The sequence below is a fragment of the Lepisma saccharinum genome, chromosome 7, assembly GCF_977018435.1.
Source record: "Lepisma saccharinum chromosome 7, izLepSacc3.1, whole genome shotgun sequence".
Lineage (NCBI taxonomy): Eukaryota > Metazoa > Arthropoda > Insecta > Zygentoma > Lepismatidae > Lepisma > Lepisma saccharinum.
In genome coordinates, this window is record NC_139235.1 from 83429861 (window position 1) to 83455920 (window position 26060).

At 39.2% G+C, this 26060-nt stretch overlaps 1 protein-coding gene across 1 annotated transcript; it reads right to left on the reverse strand.

Annotated features, from left to right (window-relative positions):
- Positions 1 to 516: 516 nt before the first annotated feature.
- LOC145989969 (nudC domain-containing protein 3) lies at positions 517 to 26060 on the reverse strand. Its single transcript, XM_083125523.1, has 6 exons — positions 25947 to 26060; positions 21241 to 21381; positions 19025 to 19237; positions 16572 to 16851; positions 6618 to 6806; positions 517 to 974 (listed from the first exon to the last, which is right to left on the reverse strand). Exons 1-6 carry the CDS (start codon positions 26039 to 26041, stop codon positions 849 to 851), a joined length of 1044 nt encoding a protein of 347 aa, XP_082981649.1. The 5' UTR covers positions 26042 to 26060; the 3' UTR covers positions 517 to 848.

Consider the following 26060-nt stretch of genomic DNA (forward strand, 5'->3'; position numbering starts at 1 on the left):
TTTCCGCATGCTTTTCGGTAGTGATGCATATGTTTCACCCTTCTGAAAGATTTGCCAAAGTTACAACTGCAAATTGTTAATGCCTTCGAAACCACTGACAATGACTTGTTGTCTTGTGCATAGCAAGTACTTGATTATCGTTTGGACCTTTTCCACGTTACACGTGGTTCCCATGTTGAATCTTTATAATGTGAGCCGTGTGAGTAAAACTTCCAGAGTTCTTCTTTATATTCATGCCTTGTATGATTTTCTATGATAAATAGTAATGTCATAATAACTGAACTGTGTAAAGTTGCACTATTCATTTTGAATTACCTTGTATTGTTCGGTGCAATTTTCTTTATGTTACTGTTCGGGTTGTGTTACTTTGGATAAAGTAACAGTAACAGGTTACCTTTAGAAGCAAAGTAAAGTAACTTGCAACACGTTACTCCTTTTTCTTAGTGGCTTGCACTTTAAATTAACCTAGAACAACAAAATACATAAAAATAAATAAAACTGCAATTTTAATGAATTTGTGGCTTTATTCCAAACCAAACTTTTAGACTAAAATGAAAATTACAATAGCATCTGACATATAAATATGTTTCTTCTAAATCTCCTAAAATATCTGTTTGTACACATGTAAATTTACATCAGACACACACGAAGAAAATTTCACTTTATCACTACAGTACATCACATACACAACATCTCGAAGAATTGTTCAAATATGTTCATCACAGCTATAAAATCCTGTACGAAACACTTTGATGTTAGTGTCGAGTATTAATGGATTTAATAAAACTTGTTCATGTGGAACTGTCACTTAAGTCCAAAATTTCCTTCCACTTATGTCACTAAATTACTTACGTATTACCGAATCCAAAATTTGTACTCCCACCTGAGTAGTTGAGAATGCTCGGATCATACGGCCGTCCTTTGAACGGTGACCCCTCTTTGTCCCAAGACTCCTTAATAATTTTGTCCAGTTGCTGACAGGAAGGAAAAAAATAACAATAATTAGCCCACTTCTTAATTGTACTAAAAGGTGAAAAAACATGATCAGATTTTCAAAATTAGCAATTATCAGTAGGGCTCGGAAGTTGAGGAAAAATTCTTTTTTTCTCCTAGTGTCCGAAGATGAGGCCCAACATAATATATGTTCATTTTGGGTCATTGTAAGCCAGAAAAAGGTGGGTTTTATTTGTCCTTTTTTGCCTTTTTCGGCGTTTTTTGGCTTATTGATCCTTTTTTAGCATTTTTTTAGGTCTTAACTACTTTTCTTGTTTCGACTACGTTTTTACTGCTCATTCTCAATTCCAATCATCATCAGCTCATCACCTCTTAAACATCCTTTCTGTAGTTAAAAAAAAGGGGGAGAAAGAAATAAATATATTTGAACCATACCTGAAACGAGAGAAAAACATTTTTGGATGACTGAAGCAGGTACGGTACAAGGTCCTTTAACCGTAAATTCTCTGGAAGGTCGCGCTGTAAGTGGCAACTTTCTCTTGTTTTGAAGTTTTCAGTTTTTTCGCACTGAGTTCCATACCACCAGAATTTTTTATTTTTTTATTCATTAAATATGTAATTGAAACTGAAATTATTAATTAATTTGGATCACTAAAAAAAAAAAAAAAAAACCTGAGATATTGACTTGAAAACAGTCTTTGGGCTGCTGTCCCAGCCACAGTAGCACCTCACGTTCAACATCCACGAAACATTTGCTGCCACCATGCGCACACTTTTTGGAAATTGAAACCATTATGCTGTATGCTAAACCAAGAGAACACCCTATCTTCACTTGCCCAGCTCAAATCATCTCCTCCACCCGTACCATCTCCACGCACAGACCTCGAGTATGGTCACCATTTTTAAACTGCGCTGTCCATGCATGCATCTGCTATCTAGCGGCTGCTAACTGAATATCATCAAGCTGGATTTTCCTGCCACTACTATTTTCAAAAAGGTAAAGGTAAAGTGTTCCCCTGTGCATAGCACCACGCCATGAAGGCGTATAGGGGGTGTGGGGGTAACGCCCCACACTTTCTTGATCCGGTCGTGAGTGGGGGTGATGTGATCAGCATCACGCCCCTGACCGCCTTTACCCCCCAGGGTTTCCCCCAGGTACCCATGTTATTCGACGCTGGGTAGGCGCCGGGGCCGCTTCCACCGTTAGAAAAGTTCCCGGATTTGAACCGGCCGGGGATCGAACCCGGGACCTTGAGCATGGTAGTCAGACGCGTTACCGACTGAGCCACCGCGGCCACTACTATTTTCAGCTACTCTAAAGGTAACCAATAAAGTTATGTCAGATTTTCAACTGGCACCTTCAAATGCCAAAAAGGTATACAAAACAGATCTGACAGGTCAAACACTGTCCCCATCAGCAGCAATGACCTGTCTCCAACATTCTGTAAAACCACAAATCCCACAGAGATAGAATTCTGCGGTACGTGAACCAAATAAGTCATCAAGTGCAGTTAGAATGTCATGCACATTTTGGAACTGTCGTCATAAAGGTATTTGTCCAGAATGGAACAGATGATAATCCGACAGGGCAATGTCTGGGGTTTAAGACAAATGCATCGGCGTTTCCCAACCAAGGCGGAGAATGGAGTCACAGGTGACGTTATGCACATGAACTGCTACGTAGACGGCACCTTTGACATTCATGAGTGCTTCCATGCTTTTCAGTTTCTCATGAACATGTTTTAACTGTTGAGAGTACACAGTTTCATTGCCTGGCCAAGTGGCAGCAGTTTGCAATGTGCAATACCATGTGCAGTCCATCAAACACAGATAATAACTGTTTAGATGTTGCTGTTGTCTCTGTTGTTTTGGAACAGTTTCATGAGATACTAACTAATGAATATGGTACTGTGTAGTCATAAAGGATGACATGTCAGCACTCTGTCCAGAAAGGGTCCCTCTCCAGATGTGACAGCAAAGAAACACAGGCATGTGCTCGTGCCGCCTTTTTAGCTGCAGTCTAGACATCTTCAAGGAATCCCACGTTTAATTCCCGGTGGAAGCACACTTCACAGTGGTTTGGATTCCACTTTAAAATGTAGGTCCAGTCCCGATTAGTCTTATCTGAGCATAAAGTGGACTTATAACTCAACGTGGGCAATTCAAGTGCATACTTGTATCCTTTTCTTTTATCTTTTTGTGTATCAGATAAAATGTATCACATAAAAGCACCCATTGATGAGATATGTTGACAAAGTACAGGATTTTTCAGATCCATTGGATGAGCGACTAAGAAGTAATGCGGGATTATCCCAGAATGATATCTGATTACTACCCACTGTTGCATTTGCCCATATTTATGCATATTTAATTGAAAGTACTGCTGTGGTGTCTACTCAAGATGGGTACTTACAGCATGTAAATCTTTGGATGCCTACAATTATGTTTCATATCAGGATGGGAAAATTTGAAAATCCAGTTTGGGGGGGGGGGGGGGAATCGTGCTCGAATTCTGCACACTATCCCCCCAAACTGATTGTTTTTGCATTTCTGGAATAAAAACTGATAATTTCAAGAAATTTCAGACATTTATAGTGAAGAAAAACATCGAGAATTACCAATTTTGAACAGTATCATTTGGAATTACTCAACTGCTTGGGTTCCCAAAATGAGAAATCATTTTCTGAAGTTGGGATCGTGATGACACGACACTTTCGCAGAGTGTAATTATCCTGAAAATTATGCAAAATTCAAACTTTTTATATTTTGCACAAATCTTGCATGAAAAGCTGTATTTTTGTATTACGTAACATCTATTTTATTATCCTGATGAAATTCTTGAATATTTTAGAGCAAATTTCTTGGTAAATGGATGCATATAATTGGAGAAGAATATTTACACACCGATATTGATCAATATTTAGAACAAATTTTAAATTTTCAAGTATCGGCATCAGTAGGGCTATTGGTTCAACATGGTATTGGCTCTACCCTACAAAAAATGTACAAAAATACAAAATAAAAGTAATGTTTTTTTGGCTCTAACTGAAGACCACCTAAAAAACATGAACTGTTATCAGTTTGCAATCCCTGGTCGTAATTACAGTCACTACCTTTTGGAGGCAATATTAACCATCTCTTAATGTTCCTGAAACAGAAAAACAACTTGATAATGCTTCATTCATTTTAAAAGTAGGTGTGGGCTGAGGCACTTTTCTGCATATAAAGTATTTATTTTTGTCTTTGCATCTTCTAAACAGGAAACCTTGATTTTCTTAGGAGTGTTGGTGGCCTAGTTGGTAGGGTGTTTGACAGTCAAACAGAAGACCCGGGATCAATTCCCAGGGTGGCTGACCTAACACTGATTTTTTCCGGCCTTGTCCCTGCATAAGTGTCTCTGGAGCTCACCTGATCTACAAGAAAAAAAATGTGTACCTGGGGAGTAAAGGTGGTTGGAGCATGGTGCTGATCGCATCACCTCCAAAATGGCTGATATCGAGATTGTGAGGGGCCCTATCCTCACATCCCCTGAATGTGTGTTTATGGTACTGTGCAATATGCACGTTATCTTTTACCTTGATTATTTCACTTGCACTGGACTGAAGCATTGATATTTTACACATAAGTACTCCAATAGGTGTAATGTGTGTGGTCACATGTGCCATATCAACAAACACTGCATTCTTACACTGTTCTTAAATTTACAAGCCATCCCGATGATTCATCTTTGATTGGATGTCATCTCCCCATCAAAGCTTCTTGCCAAACAAAAAAAACAAAGGAAATCTATAGCCTCAAAGCAGTGTTTAGCAATGGAGTTAAGATGACGATAAATGAAAAATTTTCAAATATTCTCTGGAGGAAGATATCAACTGTTGAATTCAGACTATGCATTATTTCAATGCAGCTTGCTATTTATGTTGTCTCATTTGTCTAACACACGACAATTGTTCCTAACATAAAAAAATATAAAGTGTAGAATATCAATGTTCTTCTAGAAGGTTCGCATAACCACTTTTTGTACATGCAAAATAATCTAACACGGTTATTTTCAGTGGTTATATTTTATTTTATCTGCGACGTTTTGTTCTGACAAATGGGCAGAAGATCAAGAAAGTACAAATGAAGGAGAAGAGGGAAAATGAAATAGAGAGAAAAGTAGCAGGGACAAAGCACATATGCATAAACAGGGGAGAGAAAATAAACAAGAACGAAGGGGAAATTGGTATGAAATGGGTGGAACTGATAAAAAAGCATGTGGAAAGTAAGTTAGTTAAGTTTCCTGAGCCACCTTCAATTTTCTGCATCAAAAAAAAATAAAATTCTAAGATTTTATCTTGCCAGATGAGTTAAAGGAGAAAGAGAAGGTCAGTGCCACCATAAGAGGAGGGGAGGGAAGACAAGAAGAGTAGGTTAAAGGATGGAGGGGAGGGGAAGAAACAACCAGCTGTAAGGAACACCTGCAAGGAAAAAGAAGTTTACCTAGGAGGGAAAAGGACACACATTCTTTCCTTAGAAGTGTAAAGTGACTAAATGTGAGGTTGTGTTTTTGATTTGATTTGATTTGATTTGCTTTATTTAATTTCTGAAGAATGAGGGATGATATGATTAAATTGATGAATGGACACTCAGAAACATTCATGACCAGGCCAGGATTCGAACCCGGGACCCCTAGCGTCGTAGTGCAATGTGCTAACCACTCCGCCACAGGGGCCGGTAGGTTGTGGTTTTGTATGTGTATCTTAGTGTGGCTTGAGAAAGTTCGAAAGAACAAAATGTCGCAGATAAAATCAATAAAAACCACTAAAAATAACTGTGTTAGATTATTTTGAAAGTGTGAAATAGTATGTTCAACAGAAACATATCGTTCAATATCGGTGGAGGAACATAATGGTTCGGACCCCACTTTAAACTGTAGCTCCAGTCCCGATTAGCCTTTCTGTGCAACAATTTTTTAAAGAACAATCCACTTTATGCTCAGATCGGGGCTGGATCTACAGTTTAAAGTGGGATCTGAACCACTGGGAAATGAATCTGGGACCCTTTAATTACAGGCAACAGCATTACCACTATGCCATGAGGGCCTCCCCGATGGCGTGGTGGTAGCGTTATCACCTTGGAATCAAGGGGTCCCAGGTTCAATACCCAGTAGAGGCACATAGTGGTTTGGATCCCACTTTAAAATGTAGGTCCAGTCCCAACTAGCCTTACTGTGCACAAAGTAGAATTAAAACAACGATTCAATTCAATTCACTATGGCATGAAAGAATTGAAATACATGTGAAACAGTACCACATCCACTTAAACCTATTACCATCACAGATATGTAGAAAACAGTGGAAGCAAATCACATGAAGATCTAATCAAATTACACTTCCCACAAAAAGTTTGAAACATTGTTATATTAGGCATTAGGTGACAATATATAACTATATTCCAAACTTTTTATGAGTATATCTAGAAAAAAATTTAAACAGGTGTAATTTTACAGAATTTGGAATATCACAGTGCATTTTTCAAGACAAGAGAAATTTACGAGAAAATCTCTACTGATTCAGGCCACTTCATATTTCGAAATTTGAATACACATGCAGAGATTTAATGACACGGACATTTTATATTTAATATCACAGAGGATTTAGAACAATCAAAACCCAACTTACCAAATTATCAGATGTTGGAAGACCGAGTCTTTTCCTCTCGTCATTCCACATCAGCTCGTGAAGCTTCATCTGCTCCTCTTGGGGAAGGTCAGTCATCAAGCGTGAGCAATCAATCTCACGAAGATCTATCTTTGGTTCGTCCACCAACAGAGAGTCCCACCACCGTTCCTGTATCTTCTCTAGATGGATCTGTAAATGTCGATGTCACATTTACAAAATATTAATATTATTATTAATTTTGTGGTGTTTACACAGTATGGTGTTTGAAATTAGAGATCGCAAGGTGCAAAATGCAACTATATTCTTTTAGATTGGTGAATGTTCGAACATAGCAGGAAGCCAGGTTTGGCAACTAAATGATTCCAATCCTTGTACACATGTTGTCTCAGTATTTTTTTAATGCAAAAGTATATGCTGTACACATTCACATTATTACACAATGGGTAATTTCCCTTACATTTCTTTGGGCACTTAATCTATCTAATTTAGTTGGGGTTTGAATGTTAATTAATACTTGATGAAATGTGTGATGGAGCAATCGCACATAACGCCTCACCATCGGTTTGTATCCAAGACCGCCACTTTCACAAAAATCAATCTACATGTTACTTACAATGCCAAACATTCAAGTGTGACATATTCATAGGTTCTCAAAGCAGGCTGACCAAGAGGATTAATATTACAAGAAACATTTCAATGCTAAAATAAAGGAATAAATAAAATCAGACGTCGTACTAACAAGCATATAGGTTTCTTATGTACATTTCTTTGCCACCAGACTTTCTTTTACTATGGTACATACTAGAGTACTGCAAGGAGCGTTTTTTGCTCGAGTGGCAAATAGTTCGCATGGGCAACGCTAGATGGCACACAGAATTGATAGTTCTTCCGCTAGAGCGAAAAACGACCGAAATACACTCGAACTCTCGAACCCTATTAGTACACATATTTCCGTCATTTGCCTATGGTAGTAGGTCCTCAAATATGGATCGTGAAGTAAAAGACGAAGTGGAATTGAAAAATAAGTGAACATAGTCATCATCTCAACATTAAAATGCAGTTTTGTGCATCTTACCGAGCTATGTGAAAATGAAGTAGATAATTATGGGCTGAAACTGCTTAGGCTGACATTTTATGTTTCTACGATTACACTGGTCGACATGGGTTCTGATGTTTGGAAACTAATTGTGGTTTCTGAAACTACATTTGATGCTGATTTCAGAAGTGACCTTGTTTTTGTTGTATCACCCTCAGTTATTTAGAAATCTTCATTGTTGTATAAATTGTAATTCCTGCCCAGAAATTAGAAGTTAATAATATTCCCGATAGATGGCAGTGCACCTCTTATTACATTATATGATTAACAAAATTGCTGAAGACGCCTAGTAACAATGAATGATTCAATAAATTTGTTTCTAAGTTTTGTTATTCGATACCAACTAATGCAAATAGTACAGTTTTTAATTTATTTACCGTGTATAAGGTTACGTGATCGAAAACCTTAGTTAAGTGTATTGTAGATATTATATATGTAAATAGCAGTAGGGAATGCAAAATATTTGATAAAGTTTTCGTCATTGTCGGTAGTTCGTGCTGTGTTGTGTCGAGAGACAATGTCGTCGTCGTCCAGGAAGTGTTTGAACTCGCCCCATGTATTCTGTTACATTTGTGGAAGCTATGTTGTGAAGAGGCAAAGACAACGTATCACCACATTTGTGAGGTCTGCTTACCACGAATATTTTGGTGTTAAAGTAGGTGATCAGGACAAAAACTGGGCCCCGCATGAAGTTTGCAAAACATGTGTGGAAGCTTTGCGATTGTGGAACTGTGGCAATAGGAAAGCATTGCCATTTGGAATACCAATGGTATGGCGGGAACCAAAAAATCACATTGATGACTGCTATTTCTGTGCTATAGATGTTAGTGGTTTCAGTGCTAAGAACAAGAGCAATGTGAGCTATCCCAACAACATACAATCGGCCATTAGGCCCGTGCCTCATGGGTCAGATGTACCTGTACCTGTACCACGTACGAGTAGTGATAATTGCAGCACTTCAAGTGACACTGAAGTTGAACGTGCACACTATGATGACAGTGACGATTTCTGTCCTGGTACAAGTACAGGCACTCCGCAACCTTTCACACAACATGAACTGAATGATCTCGTAAGAGACCTAAATTTACCAAAGGAGAGTGCCCAACTTCTTGGTTCCCGACTGAGTAAGAAAAACCTGTTGTCTCCAGGAACACATTTCTCATGGTACAGGCATCGAGAGACAGAGCTACTCCCATACTTTATTGACGACGAAAACCTTGTTTATTGTAACAACATAAGGAAAGTCATAGAATTTTATGGTATTTCTTACAATGTAAGTGAATGGAGACTTTTCATTGATGCATCACAGACTAGTCTGAAGGGTGTTCTGTTAAATAACTGTAATGTGTTCCCATCGATTCCAGTTGCATATTCTGTGTCGCTTAAGGAAACTTATGAAACTTTGAGGTTCATGCTACTGAAAGTGAAATATGAAGAACATGGTTTGTCTGTCTGTGGAGATTTCAAAGTGATGGCTTTGTTGTTGGGTCTCCAGGCTGGGAACACAAAATTCCCCTGCTTCTTGTGCGAATGGGACAGTCGGGACAGGGAGAATCATTGGAAAGTGAAAACGTGGCCAAGTAGAGAATCTCTCTCTCCAGGGAAGAAGAATGTGACACAACGGCAATTAATTCAGTCGTCTAAAATACTGCTTCCTCCGTTGCATATTAAGTTAGGGATAATGAAAAAGTTTGTGAAAGTGTTAGACAAAGACGGCGAATGCTTTAAATACATTGCCAGGAAATTTCCATCCGTCACTGAGGGTAAGCTCAAAGAGGGTATTTTTGTTGGCCCTCAGATACGGAAACTGATGTTGGATGCAGATTTTGAAGAAATAATGACTGCTACGGAAAGGGATGCCTGGGTAAGTTTCAAAATGGTGGTTGCCCATTTTCTGGGCAATGAAAAACACGTTAACTATGAACATTTTGTGAAAAATCTGCTAACGAATTTATGTAAACTTGGTTGTAAAATGAGCCTCAAATTGCATTTCCTTAACTCACATCTATACTGCTGGACAAAAAAAACCGGACACCTTAATATTTGACATCTGAATTGCAATTACTTATGAATTACGCTCTCAGTTAAGTATTGAACAATTGAACATTCATTATTGAACATTTTCCATAGTTTTTCCGTTTATTATTTATCTATTTATTTATTTATTTACTTGTATTTACTTATTTGGAACACCTAGTAGGCTTAAAATCAATTTCATGGAATTTTGTTTTAATTTATTGATTTTCAATTCCTGTTGGTATTATTTTGTTTAATGTCTAGAGAGCCATGTATTTTGGTTCATAGTAACCATAGTAACAGATATTATTGACATTGTCATTGCTGGTATTTTTCTTGCAAATGTATTGTAAGTTTACTAGCTTGAAAATGAGACGTGAAGAGGTAGTAAAAGCAGTAGCTCTTCGCGATGATGGTCGTAGTGTACATTATATTGCTAGGGTGCTAAATATAGCACGAAGTACTATCCATGAAGGTCTCAGACGGTATGATGCAACTGGTTCCTATGGTAGAAGACCGGTTTCTTGTCGGAAACGATGCACAACAGCACGGGAAGATCGTTTAATGCGTATCATAGTCTTAAGAGACCGTCGTACGACTTCAAATATTGTGGCACAGCATTTGAGAAATGTTCATAGAGCTGTGGTTTCTTCACGAACAGTTCATAGAAGACTGAATGAAAGTGGTTTATCATCTCGGAGGCCAGCTGCAGGTCCCAGGTTGTTAGCACGTCACCGGAAGCAAAGACTGGAATTTGCTACAAAACACTTACATTGGAATGTGGAGCAGTGGGAAAAGGTTTTATTCTCCGATGAGTCAAAATTCAACCTACGTTCATCAGACGAGAGTGAACATGTGTATGGAAGACCTAATGAGCATTATGCGCAATGTTGTTTCGTTGAAATAACACCCTTTGGAGGCGGTGGTGTCATGTGGTCTGGGGAGGTATCTCTTTACAAGGACGTACAGAGTTGGTTTGTAGAGAATGGGGCACTGGCAGCTTGTAGGTATATTACAGAATGTGTGGCAGATCATGTAGTACCATATGCACCATCCATAGGCCTGGACTTTGTTTTTATGCATGACAATGCGCGTCCTCACATTGTGAATATTGTCACGGAGTACTTCGACGAAGTTGCGATTACGCGATTAGAATAGCCACCACAAAGTCCGAACCTAAATCCGATAGAGCACATCTGGGATGAACTGAAATGACATATCAGAAACCGCGCAATAGTTCCAGAAACAATTGAAGAGCTAAGACGTGCTATTCAAGAAGAATGGGAGCAATTGGACCAAGAAGTGATTGCCAACCTTATTCGAAGTATGCCACGGTGGTTACAAGCTGTAATTGATGCCAGGGGAGGTAACACCCGCTACTAGACAGCTTATATACCCCAACAGTACCAGTTAACAATATGAAAAAAAATATTGGTAAGATTTCCTTTTTTCTTTGGTAGTTTTCTGCAACTTTCGTTTTTGTTCTAATTTATCTTATTAACAATACATTTTAATTTGCCTTCTGTTGAATATATTCAGGTTTTCTTATTTCCAATAATTTCTGCAACCTTTAGTTAACCTTCAAATCAGAATTTATGCATTATCACAAAAAATGCAAGTGTCCGGTTTTTTTTGTCCAGCAGTATAGATTTCTTTCCGAGTAATCTTGGACACTTCAGCGAGGAGCACGGGGAAAGATTTCACAAGGACATAGCAGAGATGGAACGGAGATACCAGGGACGATGGAATGTTTCCATGATGGCAGATTTTTGTTGGATGTTAAAAAGAGATGTTCCTACTTCGGGTGTCTGGGAAGGCAGAAAGTCAAAAAGAATGAAGTTTGATCCTGAGTCTCAGTAATTCGAAATGCACTATGTTATATCTCTTTCTAGACATGTGTAAATGAAAATGTACATGAATATAGTACAAGGGTCGTTCAAGGTTGACCGGGACTTTTATTTCTGCAGAGGAAATAGGTAGCAGAAGAAACACCAAACTATGTCAGTTTTTCAAAGTATTCTCCGTGTGCGCCGAGGCACCGTTGCCATCGTTCTGGCAGCTCCCGAATTCCTTTAGCGTAGAAAGAACTTGGTTGTTGTCGTAGCCACTGGAGGACATCGCTCCGCAGTGCTTAGTCTGTCGTGAATTTCTTCCCTCCCAGATGGTCTTTAAGGGGGGGGGGGGGTGCAAACAAATGATAATCACTGGGGGCTAAATCCGGACTGTAGGGGGGATGGGGCAGAACTTCCCAGCGCATGTCGGCCAGAGTTGTTGTTGTCACATTGACCGTGTGAGGGCGGGCATTGTCATGGAGAATGATGACATTTCCAGACAACATCCCAGGTCTTTTCTTGCGAATGGACTTTCGTACAGCACCACTCAACAATGTGGAGTAATACTGGGCATTAATCGTGTTCCCTTTGTCCAGAAAATCCACATGGATAACGCCCTTCATGTCCCAGAAGACACTTGCCATGATCTTTCCAGCGGACGGCTGCGTTTTGCTTTTCTTGGGGGGGGGGGAACCTTTATGCCACCACTCCATGCTGCGTCTTTTGGTCTCTGGGGTTGAATTGTGCAACCATGTTTCATCACACGTGATGATGGATTGCAACAATTCATCACCTTCTGATCGAAACCGATTCAGAAGCTGTTCACAGACTGTCCTACGTGTCCACTTCTGATCGAATGTTAGCTGGCGGGGAACCCACCTTGCACAGATTTTGCAGAAGCGTAAGTGGTCGAGAATGATTGTCTCAACACTCCCGACACTGATATTCACCTCGGCAGCAATATCCCGCACTGTTACTCGCCGGTTCTCAAGAATCATTTGCTCAACACGTGCGATATTTACTGGTGTGACTGCAGTCGGGCGAATGTGTCCATGCGCTTCATTTGTCACCAGCTCCCGTCCTTCGCGAAACTGCTCACACCATTCGTACACTCTTGTCCGCGACATCGTTTGTTCACCATACTGTGCTTGCAATCATCTGAAAATCTCAGCTGGTTTCACTTTCTCCTTCACGAGAAATTTGATTACACACCGCTGCTCCACAGCCACAGGCACACTGCTTGCCGCCATGTTCGCTGCAACTGCTGCGCATGCGCGAAATACATCATGCCGAGCGCTAGTTACTCGCGAAGGAATACATTACGTCACCCGCACGTTTCATCATGATCCGGCTATTCATCGATTTTTTACGTACGAAAATCAGGGTCAACCTTGAACGACCCTTGTATATAATATAGATTTTACAATCTCAATATATGTCCCACTGATTACTATATTTGCAAAAATTATTTATTCTATGTGTCTGTAATATGATTATATAAACCCAAAATGATCCCAATAATACCATAATAGACCCCTATATGCTATTCAGTTTTCACGATTTGTGAAAAATTGTGATGTGATGGAGCAAAACGGTTTTCAAATTTGAATTCAGCATGAAAAATCCTTTCAGAGTCACCTATTCATTTCAAAACATCGTTCAACTTTTGAAAAAATGTCGACCAGTGTTATTTTCACATTGAAATGATGTTCGATTGAATGTTATAACTGCATTTTATTATTTCGCAGAATATTATTATCCTTTTCAGTAAGTGAACAATGATGTACACGTACTTCTTGCACTGTGATACGATATTTGTAATAGCTTAGGCTGGTCCTCAGCATGTGTATCCATTTTACGTTTCGGTCTGTAGATATTGCATACTTTCATATGTGCTGTATTTGAGTCTTTCATAATAATATATGGAATTATGATTCAGAATTGTAATTGTGTAGAGTGGTTTCCTTCCATGTATGGGTTTTAGGTTGACAGTGCTCTGAAATATGGGACATTGTCAATCATTCCACTACGAGTGCAGTACGATCGAGTGTATCACGCTCGAGCGTGGGAGATTTGATCGAGTTTGAGTGAGCTAAAGTGCTCCGTCCGATGCAGTACTCTAGTACATATGGTGAATCAGTTGTCTGTTTTGGTGCCAAAAAGTTGTGCATTATTCACTAATCAAATATTTTAACCAAGTCATAGCCTTGGAATTTCAATTTTGTATCTCTGCTATCATTATTATTGAATTTTTTGTATGACTGTTAAATTGTTGCATTGTATTGTATCAAGAACTCAGGTTGCGTTAATTGCATTGTCAAACTTCAGCTCATAGGACCTGCCTGTTGTGCTCTTAATATATAAATAAATAAATTATGCGTGAATATGAAATTCTAGTTTTGAACCCTGACAAAATGCTAAGAACAACTTATTAGAAATAATATACCACTGCATCAATTACAAAATGCAATAGAAAAATAAGAAAGTAAATCTACATGTGCCTGTATCACACAATAAGATAGTGTCCATATGTTAAAAAAAAAAATCAAATAAAATCCGGCATTTCAGACCTACAAATGAAGCTCTTCATCAAGAAAAGTTAAAAAAGGAGGATTTACAAGATGCCAAATTCAACCCTCTTTCCTGGTTTCCTCCTTTTCATTATGATGAAAAGCCTTGTTTGCAGGACTGAAGCGTCAGATTTTCTCTACTTCTTCATAGGTACATTATTTTTGTTTGCTATATTCACTACGGGGGTTGTTCGGAAAGTTCTAAGAATTGTCAGAGATGACGTTGCAATCAGAACAAAAACATGTGCATTAGAAGGACACATCTGTCCTGAACGTGCAGGAAAAATTTCATCGCCTCTCTTCCAATAGTCTGGTTTCCATAGGCAAGTGAAGGAGCAAAAGTGCAAGTGACGTGACAACATAGAACAAAAGGAAGTTTGTGTCATCAAGTTTCTGGTGAAGAAGGGATTAAATGCGACAGCCATCAAAGCCAAATTGGACACAGTGTTGGGAGACTCTACCCCATCATTTGCCACTGTTAGCAAGTGGACGACGCTGTTCAAGCTTAGACGGGACAGCGTTAAAGATGACCCCCACAGTGGAAGTCTACGAACGGCCATCACACCAGAAACAATCGATAAAATCCATGATATGGTGCTGGCTGACCGAAGATTGAAAGTGCAGGTGATATCTCATGAAGTGGGCATCTCAGTGGACCGAGTACACCACATTCTCACTGAAGAGTTGGGCATGAGGAAGCTTTCAGCGAGATGGGTGCTGGATCTGCTCACACCGGAGCAAAAACGCATTCGCGCAGTAACTTCCACTGAATCCTCAAGAGTTTCTACAGCGTTACGTCACTATCGACGAAACTTGGGTCCATCACTACATGCCTGAGACAAAAGAGCAGTACAAGCAGTGGAAGCATGCAGATTCCCCAACACCAAAGAAGGCAAAGGTGGTTGCATCAGCAGGCAAGGTGATGGCATCAGTTTTGTGGGACGCAAAAGGAGTCATGGTGATGAAATCTTCCCTGCACGTTCAGAACAGACGTGGCTTTCTAATGCACATGCTTTTGTTCCGATTGCAATGCCATCTCTGACCGATTCTTAGAACTTTCCAAAAAACCCTCGTAAGTTAGTCATGAAATTATATTACAAATCGTCGTCTGAGAAACAGAGGAATGCAACTCCAAAAATGCAGCTTTCAGTTTTGTTTAAATAATTTCCTCTGAAGCTCTTATTGGAGTCAGATCAACACATCTCCTCTTCTAATCCTTAGCAGTAAAGGTGGCTTAACGCCAATTTCCTGGCACTTTTGAAGAGTCAGACATATTCCTATGAATACATTATTTCCTCTCTCTCCTGTAAATTAGATAAATTGGAGTTATGCCCATCTGGCTCTCGCATGACGAAATGGGATGTGTGGTTGCATACAGTCCCACCAATGTTAGAGTGGAACTCACTGCTTCCTTTTTTCAAGTACCTCTCCATTGTCCTCATGAGACTGGGTGAACACCAAAATTTTAGAGCTTCCACCGAGAATCCAACCTTGGACCACTTGCACCAAGACGAGAGTTCTAACCGTTCGGCTATTTGGGAGCACAATTGAACAAGCAACATGAACAACTTAGGCCAGCCGCACACCGGATCCAACATGACACAACGTGATGCAACATGATGGGACACGACACGATGCAGAGCAACACGACACTACTGGTCATTTTTTTTGTTAACTAAAATCAGATTGCAGATTTCGTCCACGTACGCAATAGATCTAGGTCTGTCTTTTCTAATTTGGGAAGCAGGTAACAATGCATTATAAGTATAACAGTTTACAGCAGGATCCGTGCATCAATGTGTATGTAGAATTGATGTACAGCTGGCAGCCGACGAGAAGAGCGCTGGCAGAAGAGGTGTGAAGTACTGCCAGGCGACTCCACTCTTTCGCGTGGGGTAGGTGCTCTTCCGCCAGAACTCTTCTCGTCAGCTTGACAATGACCCGCCAAGAAGAAAACAAGACTTCCTTCTCCCCGACCACCCCCAACCACCCCTAAATTCAGCAGATGAACCTGACCCTCCCTTTCCCTCTGTGCCCCGTCTCCCTTCATTCAGCAATCTTCTCGTCGGCTGCCGGCTGTATCTGTTTATATGTTATGACTTGAATGTATTTGTAGCACACAAATTATTAGAAAATACTATAGTAACTATTTAATGTAAGATTCAATGATTACATTCAATTGCTGGCTTCAAGTTGCCACCGTTTCCGGTCTGTGATTAGATGTCTACGCCTGAAATGAATGGATTGGTACATGCCCAGATCGTTTTGTCGCAAACCATCGCAACATGACTCGAGTCAAATGTTTCGTCCAGTGTGCATCCGCTTATAAGAGCCTCATGTTAAACCATGTCGGATCCGGTGTGTCGCTGGCCTTAGAAAAACCACAGTTGAAAGGCTGTAGAATACAGACACAAAATTAACTCCACAGAACTTTCAGTACCTGAACATACTTTCCAGAAACAAGGCTCCATACAGACTCTTCGCGATTTATCCTCCAGCACAACTCTCCCTCCACCAGCACCTTCAACTCCGATGGCTCCTGCTCCTTGACGGCGACGCTCAGCCTGTTCGACTCGATCTGAACCTCCAGGTCTTTACCTTTCACCACCGACTCAGGAACGGTCACCTGGATGTCCAGATCCAAAATGCTCTGGGACCATCGATATCCATCCCTCACCGCTCCGTTATAGCTGTCCCCTGCCTGGTCATCTTGCTGACCCCTGGAAATGAAGGACTAATTATGAAACATGAAATTCACGACACATCGCTTTCATGTTGAATTTTTGGGCTTTTAACCACTGTATCTTACTATCTATTCGTACCTACATTTCAGAGACTCATTCTGTCCTCGTCTTCAGAGTTTTGTAATTGCGTCTAACCTGAAGACGGGGACAGAATCAGTCTCAGAAATGTAGATACGAACAGAAAGTGAGAAACACTGGTTCATGTCCAAAAATTCAACATCTATCAGCTACAAAGAACACTACTTTCGTATGCTGTTCTCAGAAATACAGAGTGGTGCATTTTGTATCTACCAATGTCAGTTGGTAGCTTTGTCCGAATGCATGTGCCTCATATGCATTATAAGTCTGTTAGCTACCAGGTATGCAGGTTAATAACTCTTAATTGATCCGAAAGAAAACAAGTGTATCTGGGGGGAAAGGTAACAAATGCTTTATTCAAAGTATGTGCCATCGCTAGCTATACATTGTGCCCATCTGTCCGTCAAATTATGGATGCCCTTTTAGAAAAATCGTTCACATTTTGAGGTGATCCAGTCAGCAAGCCAATGTTCGACATGTTCGTAATTGTTGAAGTGTTGCTGGGAAAGTGAGTGAGACATCGATGAAAACAAGTGGTAGTCCGAAGTCTGATGAGTATGGCAGGTGGGGCAAGAATTTCCAGCCAAGTGCAGAAATGGTGTGTCTGACGCCTTTCGCTGTGTGTGATGAGGCGTTGTCATGCTGCCAAATCACTTTTCCGTGTCTTGTTGCCCAATCTGGCTGCTTTTCGATCAATGCATGGTTCAAATTGATGAGTTGTTGATGGTAGTGAATGGCATTCACTGCTTCATCTGGTTTCAGAAGCTCATGGTACACCTCATCTTTCTGATCCCACCAAATGCACAGCATTGCCTTCCTTCCGAAGCGATTCGGTTTTGCGGTCGATGTTGAAGGTTGTCCTGGGTCAACCCATGACTTTTTGCATTTTGTGTTCTTGAAGTAGATCCATTTTTTGTCCCCAGTCACTATCCGATGCAAGAAAGACTTTCTTTCATGCCGAGAAAGCAACACTTCACACACCGTTTTTCGCTTTTCCATTTGTCTGTCGTTCAGATGATGTGGGATCCATTTTCCTGCCTTCTGGATCTTTCCCATGGCATGAAGATGATCAGATATGGTTTGGCGACCAACATTTAACTTCTCTGCCAGTTGTTGTTGCGTTTGCGTATCGTCTTCGTCCAACAGTGCTTGCAATTCGGCATCTTGGAATTTTTTGGCTGGCCCAGGCGATCTTTGTCTTTCAAGTCGAAATCACCACTTTTGAATCGTCGAAACCAACGCACACAAGCATCTTGCGTTAGGACATTGTCACCATACGTTTCCACAAGGATACCATGGCTTTCACTCACGTTTTTCTTTTGATTGAACAACAAAAGCAGGACATGCCGCACATGCTCCTTATTTGGTTTGAAGGTCAACATGTTTCCCACACAAACCCAATATCACGTTCACTCGCATTCGGTTGCACATCCACGGCATTTTGACAGGTACTGTCCTGGCAACACACTGACGTAACAGTTGAGACTGTGCACCAACCCTTGCTTCCAGCGCCATCCAGCAACAAAATTTAGAATTATTAACCGGCACCTGGTACGAGCCTTGCAGTCAGGGATCAGAAATGAAACTCATTTCCAAGAAGGATTTTATCACTTACTAAACTAAATAATGATTATAAAAACTAATGTCAATAAATCTGTTTAGACTCCCATGTATTTTTTTATTGGAAAATGAAAATACTCCGTCTTCAATTTAACATTTTTACTATTCAAATCTCAATTTTGGTATATTCGATTGACATTATTTTCTCTGACCATTCTCTATTCTGTTCACATGCTTTGCGCAGTTCCATTAAGCAACTTTATGAGAATAAAACACCAGACACTAGGCTATGTAGATCTCTCTCTTGGTCACTCCTTGCACTTCCTGGAGGTAGCTGAACCTTTTGCCCTTAAAGACAGCGTAAAAGAAAAGACCAAAGATCAAGATGTCTAATGCTTGTCTACCCTCAAAATGCAAAACCTCTTCTTTTCTCTTTGTACATTAGAAATAAAGAAAAACTACATTCAAAACCCCTCTCAGTATATATGGATGAACCACATATGGTACTTACTTTGACGTTTCCGTTTCTTCAAGCTTTTCTGTTTCTTCGAGCTTTTCCGTAGGACTGCAACCGTCTGTCGGTGCCTGATGCGAAGCAGGTTTCTCTCCTGACCCAGTTTCAATCTCTGACGAAGGGGAACAAACCTGATCACCTTGACCAACAGATGCATTGCCTATTTCAACCTCTTCAATTGCAGCTGGTATTTCATCATCCCCACAGTATCTGAAGGGAAAAGAATGGTCAATAATTTACAACATTTCATGATGAGAAATTAATCAAAAAGTAAATCTAAAATGGTGGAAAAATTTTCTTTTTCAATATAGAAACAATTTCTGGAAATTTGCTTCTAGTGGTGGCCCTACGGATGCTGGATGGACCAAATTTGGAGGGAAGCAAGATGAAAGACCACTTTTTGGGGATATGTAATGCCCCTTTCCAAATTTGAAAATAAAAAGTCAATTGTGCAACATTTAAAAAAAATTATACAGTATGTTATTTCGGTAAGAATTTACAATACCGGACCCTTCCGTAATTTCTATCCTAGTTCTTATACTCACGAAATACGTAGTCCCGATGAAGTATCCGAGGTTAACATGTGGGGGTGAGGTGTTGAAATTGTTAATTGACGTGTATAAGTTATAAAGTAAGCTTTTCAATTACAGATATCGTGCTCCGTATACAAGCATGGAAACCATGTAATTTTTTTTTAGTAACTTTTAGTTGGGTACATATTAATAATACAGGGCATTCGTTCATATTTCGTATAGTCAATAATTTAGGACAATTGATCACAACGATTGTGTAGTTAAAATTTGTCGCTCAAGTGCTATGAAACTGTCGCACAAATCATTCACGCATAGCCCCAAAAACCATTCACACATAGCCCGACAAAACATTCACGGAAAGGTTAGGTTAGGCAAACATAGTTCAAAATTCATTCTAAAACGAAAAATATTGAAATAACCATCGTTTTCGTGGAGAAATCCAGGGTTTCTGTTCCGACCGGGGACCACTCAATTTCGCTTATTTTGCAATTTCTACACATGACCCCCAAATTTTAACTTCAAATTCGTGATTAGGAGGCCTCAATTAGTGAGTATGCGAAATATTACAACAATCGGGGAGGGGTCCAGTATTGTAAATTCGCCCCGTTATTTCAGTAGGACTGATAAACGTAATTAATTAAGAAGGAATGAACAATAAGTTATTTGTTAAAAAATATATGAGGAACACATGTATTCAATACCCATCGTAAGATAAGGTGAAAATCGTAATTTTCGGGAACGTTACAAAATTGGGCCCTTGCCCCCGAATAGTTGCACGTTTCTAAAGTGTTCTTTTGTTCTCATTATTTCATGTAATAGTGAAATATATCAGCAAAAAGTGGTCGTTGAGGAGTTATAGCTCAATTAATAAGATCTATTCCATACTTTTCAAGAAATGGCATGTTAATTGCTGCCTCATGGTAATAATAATATAATAATAACCCGTGGCTCTACAGCCCTCTAAAGGGTCTGGGCCTATCTCCCGACTGTCAGTCTCCCTTCCACAATCCTACCTAGATGTGTGGAGATCTTCAACCGGTAATGGGGTGACGTGGGGTCAGCACGTTGAACCCTGAGCCGTTGTAGGAGATTTCCGAAACCGGATTACGCTACTCACCCGTAGCTCCCCAATTTCCTCATGATGGTGGGTTGCCACCGGTCCTATACAAAGGCCAAAAACCCAGAGACTGAACCCATGCCATCCCGCAGTCAGAGTCCAAAGCACACTGCACGGGCACAGAATGGTGCTGGGATATACATCAAGGTTTTCCAGGTTTTTCAGACCAAGGGATTAGAGTACTTACACATTTGTGTAATCCCATGTTATTGAGGCAAAGATGTATACATACCAACAAAAAAAAAATCAAAAAAATCTCATACCAGTGCCTGAATCATCCAAATAAAGGATCAAAAATTTGAATTACACATAAATTTGAATTTTTAACATTCGTTACAAACAAATTTCAAGGGGATTAAACTTATGTACAAATTACCGAATAATTCGAATTATCCATGCTCGAATTAAAAAGAGTGCAATGTATTAGCAATTGCAATTTAGTGATGTTTGCCCATAACGAACATGCCACACTTTTGATGTCTTCCCCTTTCATCTGAAACATCATACCCTTTCAAAATTACGTTCATAGCACTAGAAAATACATGCATTCAATACTTAGTTACCTTCTCTTGTGAGCATATTCTTCAGACTGCCTTGCGAACTGTTCCCACTTCTGATGAACTTTCAGCACCAACTTCTCAGTCATTCCTGGAGGAAAACCAAATTTCTCTCCCTGTTCTTGTTGGATGTAATAGAAGTCAGTGCTGGAAAAGTGGAAACATGGAATTTTTTAGACATGTTTTTGGCTCCAGGCAGAATTGTTAACTTTAGGATATTACACCTGAAAGTGTTTGTGTTGAGGATCTGTGACTGTCCTCTCAACAAATATTTCTCAACTAATAGAACACAAAATTGGATGCACTTGAAACCATGTTAAAAACCAAATGCTTCATCTAATCTTTACAATCCCTGGTTTGATCTATTGTAGTGACCACAGAGAATCTAATTTGTGTTTTAAGTAACGGAAAACATTAAGTTGTGAGAAATTATATCATGAAAGCTTAGCCATCTGGGTTAAGAATTTACAATACAGGACCCCTTCCGTAATTTCTATCCTAGTTCTTATACTCACGAAATGCATAGTCCCAATAAAGTATTTGAGGTTAACATGTGGGGGTGACATGTTGAAATTGTTAATTGACGTGTAGAAGTTATAAAATAAGCTTTTCAATTACCACGATCGTTCTCTGTATACAAGCATGGAAACCATGTTTGTTCAACGTAGTGTTCACTTGTTCAGTAATCCGCGTGGTGTGAGGGAGATGGCGACTTTGAAGGTAGGAAATAATTATTTTTTTCGTGTTTTTTTTAGTAACTTTTAGTTGGGTACATATTAATAATACAAGGCATTTGTTCATATTTCGCATAGTCAATAATTTAGGACACTTGATCACCATTGTGTAGTTAAAATTTGTCACTCAAGTGCTACGAAACTGACATTTTTTTACGGTGCCCCACAAAGCATTCACGGTAAGGTTAGGTTAATTTGTTAGGTTAGGTAAACATAGTTAAAATTAAGTTCTAAAATAACCATTGTTTTTGTGAGAGAAATCCAGGGTTTCTGTTCCGATCGTGGACCACTGAATTTCGCTTATTTTGCAATTTCTACACGTGATCCCCAAATTTTAACTTCAAATTCGTGATTAGGAGGCCTCAATTAGTGAGTATGCGAAATATTACAAAAATCGGGTAGGGATCCGGTATTTAAATTCACTCCCCAGTCTGATCTACTCTTATAAGCATGTAGGATCAGCCCCCCTAAAATTCTGCAAAATGGATGCAGTAAGTAATCACAAAACATGTTCAGTATGCGATTGTACAGTTCTATAGAATTTGATTCATATTGAAAATGCATGTATGTCATCATATACCAGAATTACGCTACCGGAACATGACTATATATTAATTAAAATGAAAGATCACAAACAAGGTGGTCTTATCAACTGTTCAAACTAATACTAACAGGAGCAAGTATCATACGCTCACAAAAACATGAAATAACTGCATTTAGCCACTGTATGAAAAAATTAAAACAAGTATATGTACATGTGTGTGTGTGTAAAAGGTAACGGTTCTGAATGTTTTATGATTTCTTCTAGCACAAAGGGTAATTATCGTAGAATTTTGGAAATCATTGTCACACAAAATTTGAACCTTTCTTAAAGTAATGGTAAATATGTGATATAACCCGAACAGATTTCTTCAAATTTACAGGAGAAACTACTTACTGAAACCAGTTTCTGTAGCATTGTCGAAGTTCTTCAAGGTATATTCTTTCGCGGAAACTGAAAACTTCACCATAGAATGCTGCAGAGCAAGAAGTAATCACTTTTTATGTAAGGAACTTGCATTTTCTGCAAAGCGATAACATTTTGCCGTTGTTTCCATTATGTACCTGCAGATGGCGCGAGCGTCGAAAGTCACATGGTCTTGCCAGTGTTTCCAAATGTGCCTTTTTTTTTACGAGAATTTTCTTTTTTAACTATGCTTACCTAACCTAACCTTGCCGGAAATGGTCCGTGGGGCTATCGTGAATAGCTTTTGGGGCTATCGTGAATGATTTTTGGGGCTATCATGAATGGTTTTTGGGGCTATCCGTCAATGAATGGTTTGTGGGGCTATCGTGATTGGTTTTTTGGGGCTATCCGTCAATAGTTTTTGATGACATAATGAACACGAAATTAGGTATTTTTTGGTTAAGAAGGTTGAAATACTGCATACCCACTTCAAATTGACAAAACACAAACACGACACGCAATGATCCATGACGAGTGCATGCCATATTGTCTGTTACCCAAGCGGAACAAGGAAGACAAATAATGACTCGTAACATGAAAACTTGACACTATTTTATGGAAAAAAGCATAACTTCACCTCAAAGAATCTTCCACAATGCAGAATAGGTAAGTATCAATGCTAAAATGAACGAAATAAACGAGTGAGAGGTGTTCTGGCTATATTGCATAATTACCAAAGTAATGAGCACTGTTTGAAAAACACAACTTGAAAATTACCTTAGGCACTTCTCATGGACAAGATATTCTCCGTCGACAAACAACAGTAAATATCGTGGCTAGATGTTTATTCTTTGTATTAAAATCATTAAATTGAACTTTGATTGGTCTTAGGCGCCGAAAATGCAATTCGTGGCTGGACCGGTAACGGTCGCATATCGCGAGAAATAAGTCATTTTTGGGATGGTTATATCTTCGTTATTTGTTGACAGTCACCGTATAAACTTTTTTTGGTTGTGTTCCTTGATGTTTATTCTTTACTTGTAAAGTCATGAAATGGAACTTTCATTGGTCTTAGGGGTCGAAAATGCAAGTCGCGTCTGGAACGGTCACGGTTGCATATGGCGATAAATGAGTCATTCTTCGGGTGGTTATATCTTCGTTATTTGTAGAAAATTATCGTGAAACTTCATTTCCTTGTGTTCTTTGATGTTTATTCTTTCTATTTCAATCATGGAATTAAACTTTCATGATTTACTACTATCCGAAAAGTTCATTTACATATTGTCTGGGAAGGTCTGGTTTCTGGGATTGCAACCCTGCCGTAAGGGGCGCGGCGTGGGCGTGGCTTGTATTTGTGGCTGAGGAAAATGTGGAGAACTTCACAGACGTGGCTAGACTCTAGTTTACATCCTTCTTGCCCACTCCTTCTTACCCGTTTACGTCTTTCTTGTGCACTCCTTGTTGCCCGTTTACAAAACCGTGCTAGCAGACAGCCGGCATCAGTAGGGTAAGTAAGTTTTTGTTTTTACACTTTGTCACTAACCATTCACGGGAACGAAGTATTCCTACGCCTATTAGGTTAGGTTCCATTAGCACTCGTTTCACCCCTAAATATTGCTTCATCATCGAAAAATGTCCTCAGTACGTTCAATCACGCATATCTGGACAACACCGGTTTTTCTCGATTTTCTCCTCCAGGAAATTTTTCCTCGCCTTGTAGAATAGGGTCGGGTACCCTATTCTACACCCTCGAATTTTGATTTTTTTTTTTTCATTATGAAGATTATGTGATCCTATTTGTGAATTTTAAAAAAATTGGAGCGCGGAAAGAAGTATTTACGACTGTACAGCCGTCGGAGCCGCCTTGGGATTTACTTTGTTGAATTCCTTATAAAATAACCTTTCCAACGATATATGACACGTATTCCCTAGGAAAAGGACGTAAACTAGAGTCTTACCAATATCGTAAAAGCGTATGAATGAATGTAGAAGTAAATCGGAACCTTAGTAGAATGCATTTAGCATATTATTTTAATGCTATGGGAACCAAACCTAACCTGCCTAACCTAACCATGAAAGCATATAGTGAACAAAACCTTAAGTAATCGCTAAAACTCCGCAGTGTATGTTAACAGACATACATCGAAATCGAACCATGTAAAAATTGCATTCGCAGCATGATGAAATCGCAATAAAACAAAAGGAACTTGGGCCTAAATTCATTTATATATTCAAAAACAAAGATTTTGATTGGGATACATAGGGTGACCAGACATACTCTTTTTAAGAGTATTATACTCTTTTAGAGGTTCATATACTCTATACTCTTTTCAATTTGCAAAAATCCCCAAATATACTCTTTTCCTTGCTATTTAATTTCATTCCTTATTTTACGCGTAAAAATGCGTTAAAATCCACAAAAAGAAAATAAACAATGATGGGTAAGTGGAAGTCAGTACAGGCTGGGTCAAATTTAAAAGTGATTGTGCCTCTTATACAATTCTTGTTTACACTGCCTGGTACAAATGTTGATTGTGAAAGACTCTTCAGTGTTATTAAAACTTATTGACGAGAGGATAAAGTACACTTCAGGTGGCAATACTCGAACAAGTAATGAAAGTGATATTCAATGTGGACGTGACCTGTGAAGAGTTTGGACTGTCAATAAAGGACGAATTAAACATACTCAAGAAAGCAAAATCATCCCAGAAGTATGATCGATGGTGCCATTGGTGAGGAAGTATTTGCAATTAGCTAATTACATTAGGCCCATAAGTAATTTGAATCTGTAGAGTGTAGGCCTATTTCATAGAGGCTATAATAGAAGCAATAACAAATAACCACCCGTATTTTCGTTTTATTTTTATGTTTTGTGCATCCGCATCTTCAACCTATAGACTATACTCTTTTTGGTCAACAAATATCTGGTCACCCTAGGATACATGAACTTCAACCCAATATTCCTCCAAATCAGAACATGTAACTGTTGCCATTATGGCAGAAGCAATATTTCTAAATACAGAATACTTTACCATCTATATAAAAAACCAAATACAGTGTCCAGAAATGATAAAATATGCCCTTGGTCTTTCAAAATAACCAACAACGTTTCATCGTACTTCGCCATGATGTACACAAAACTCAAA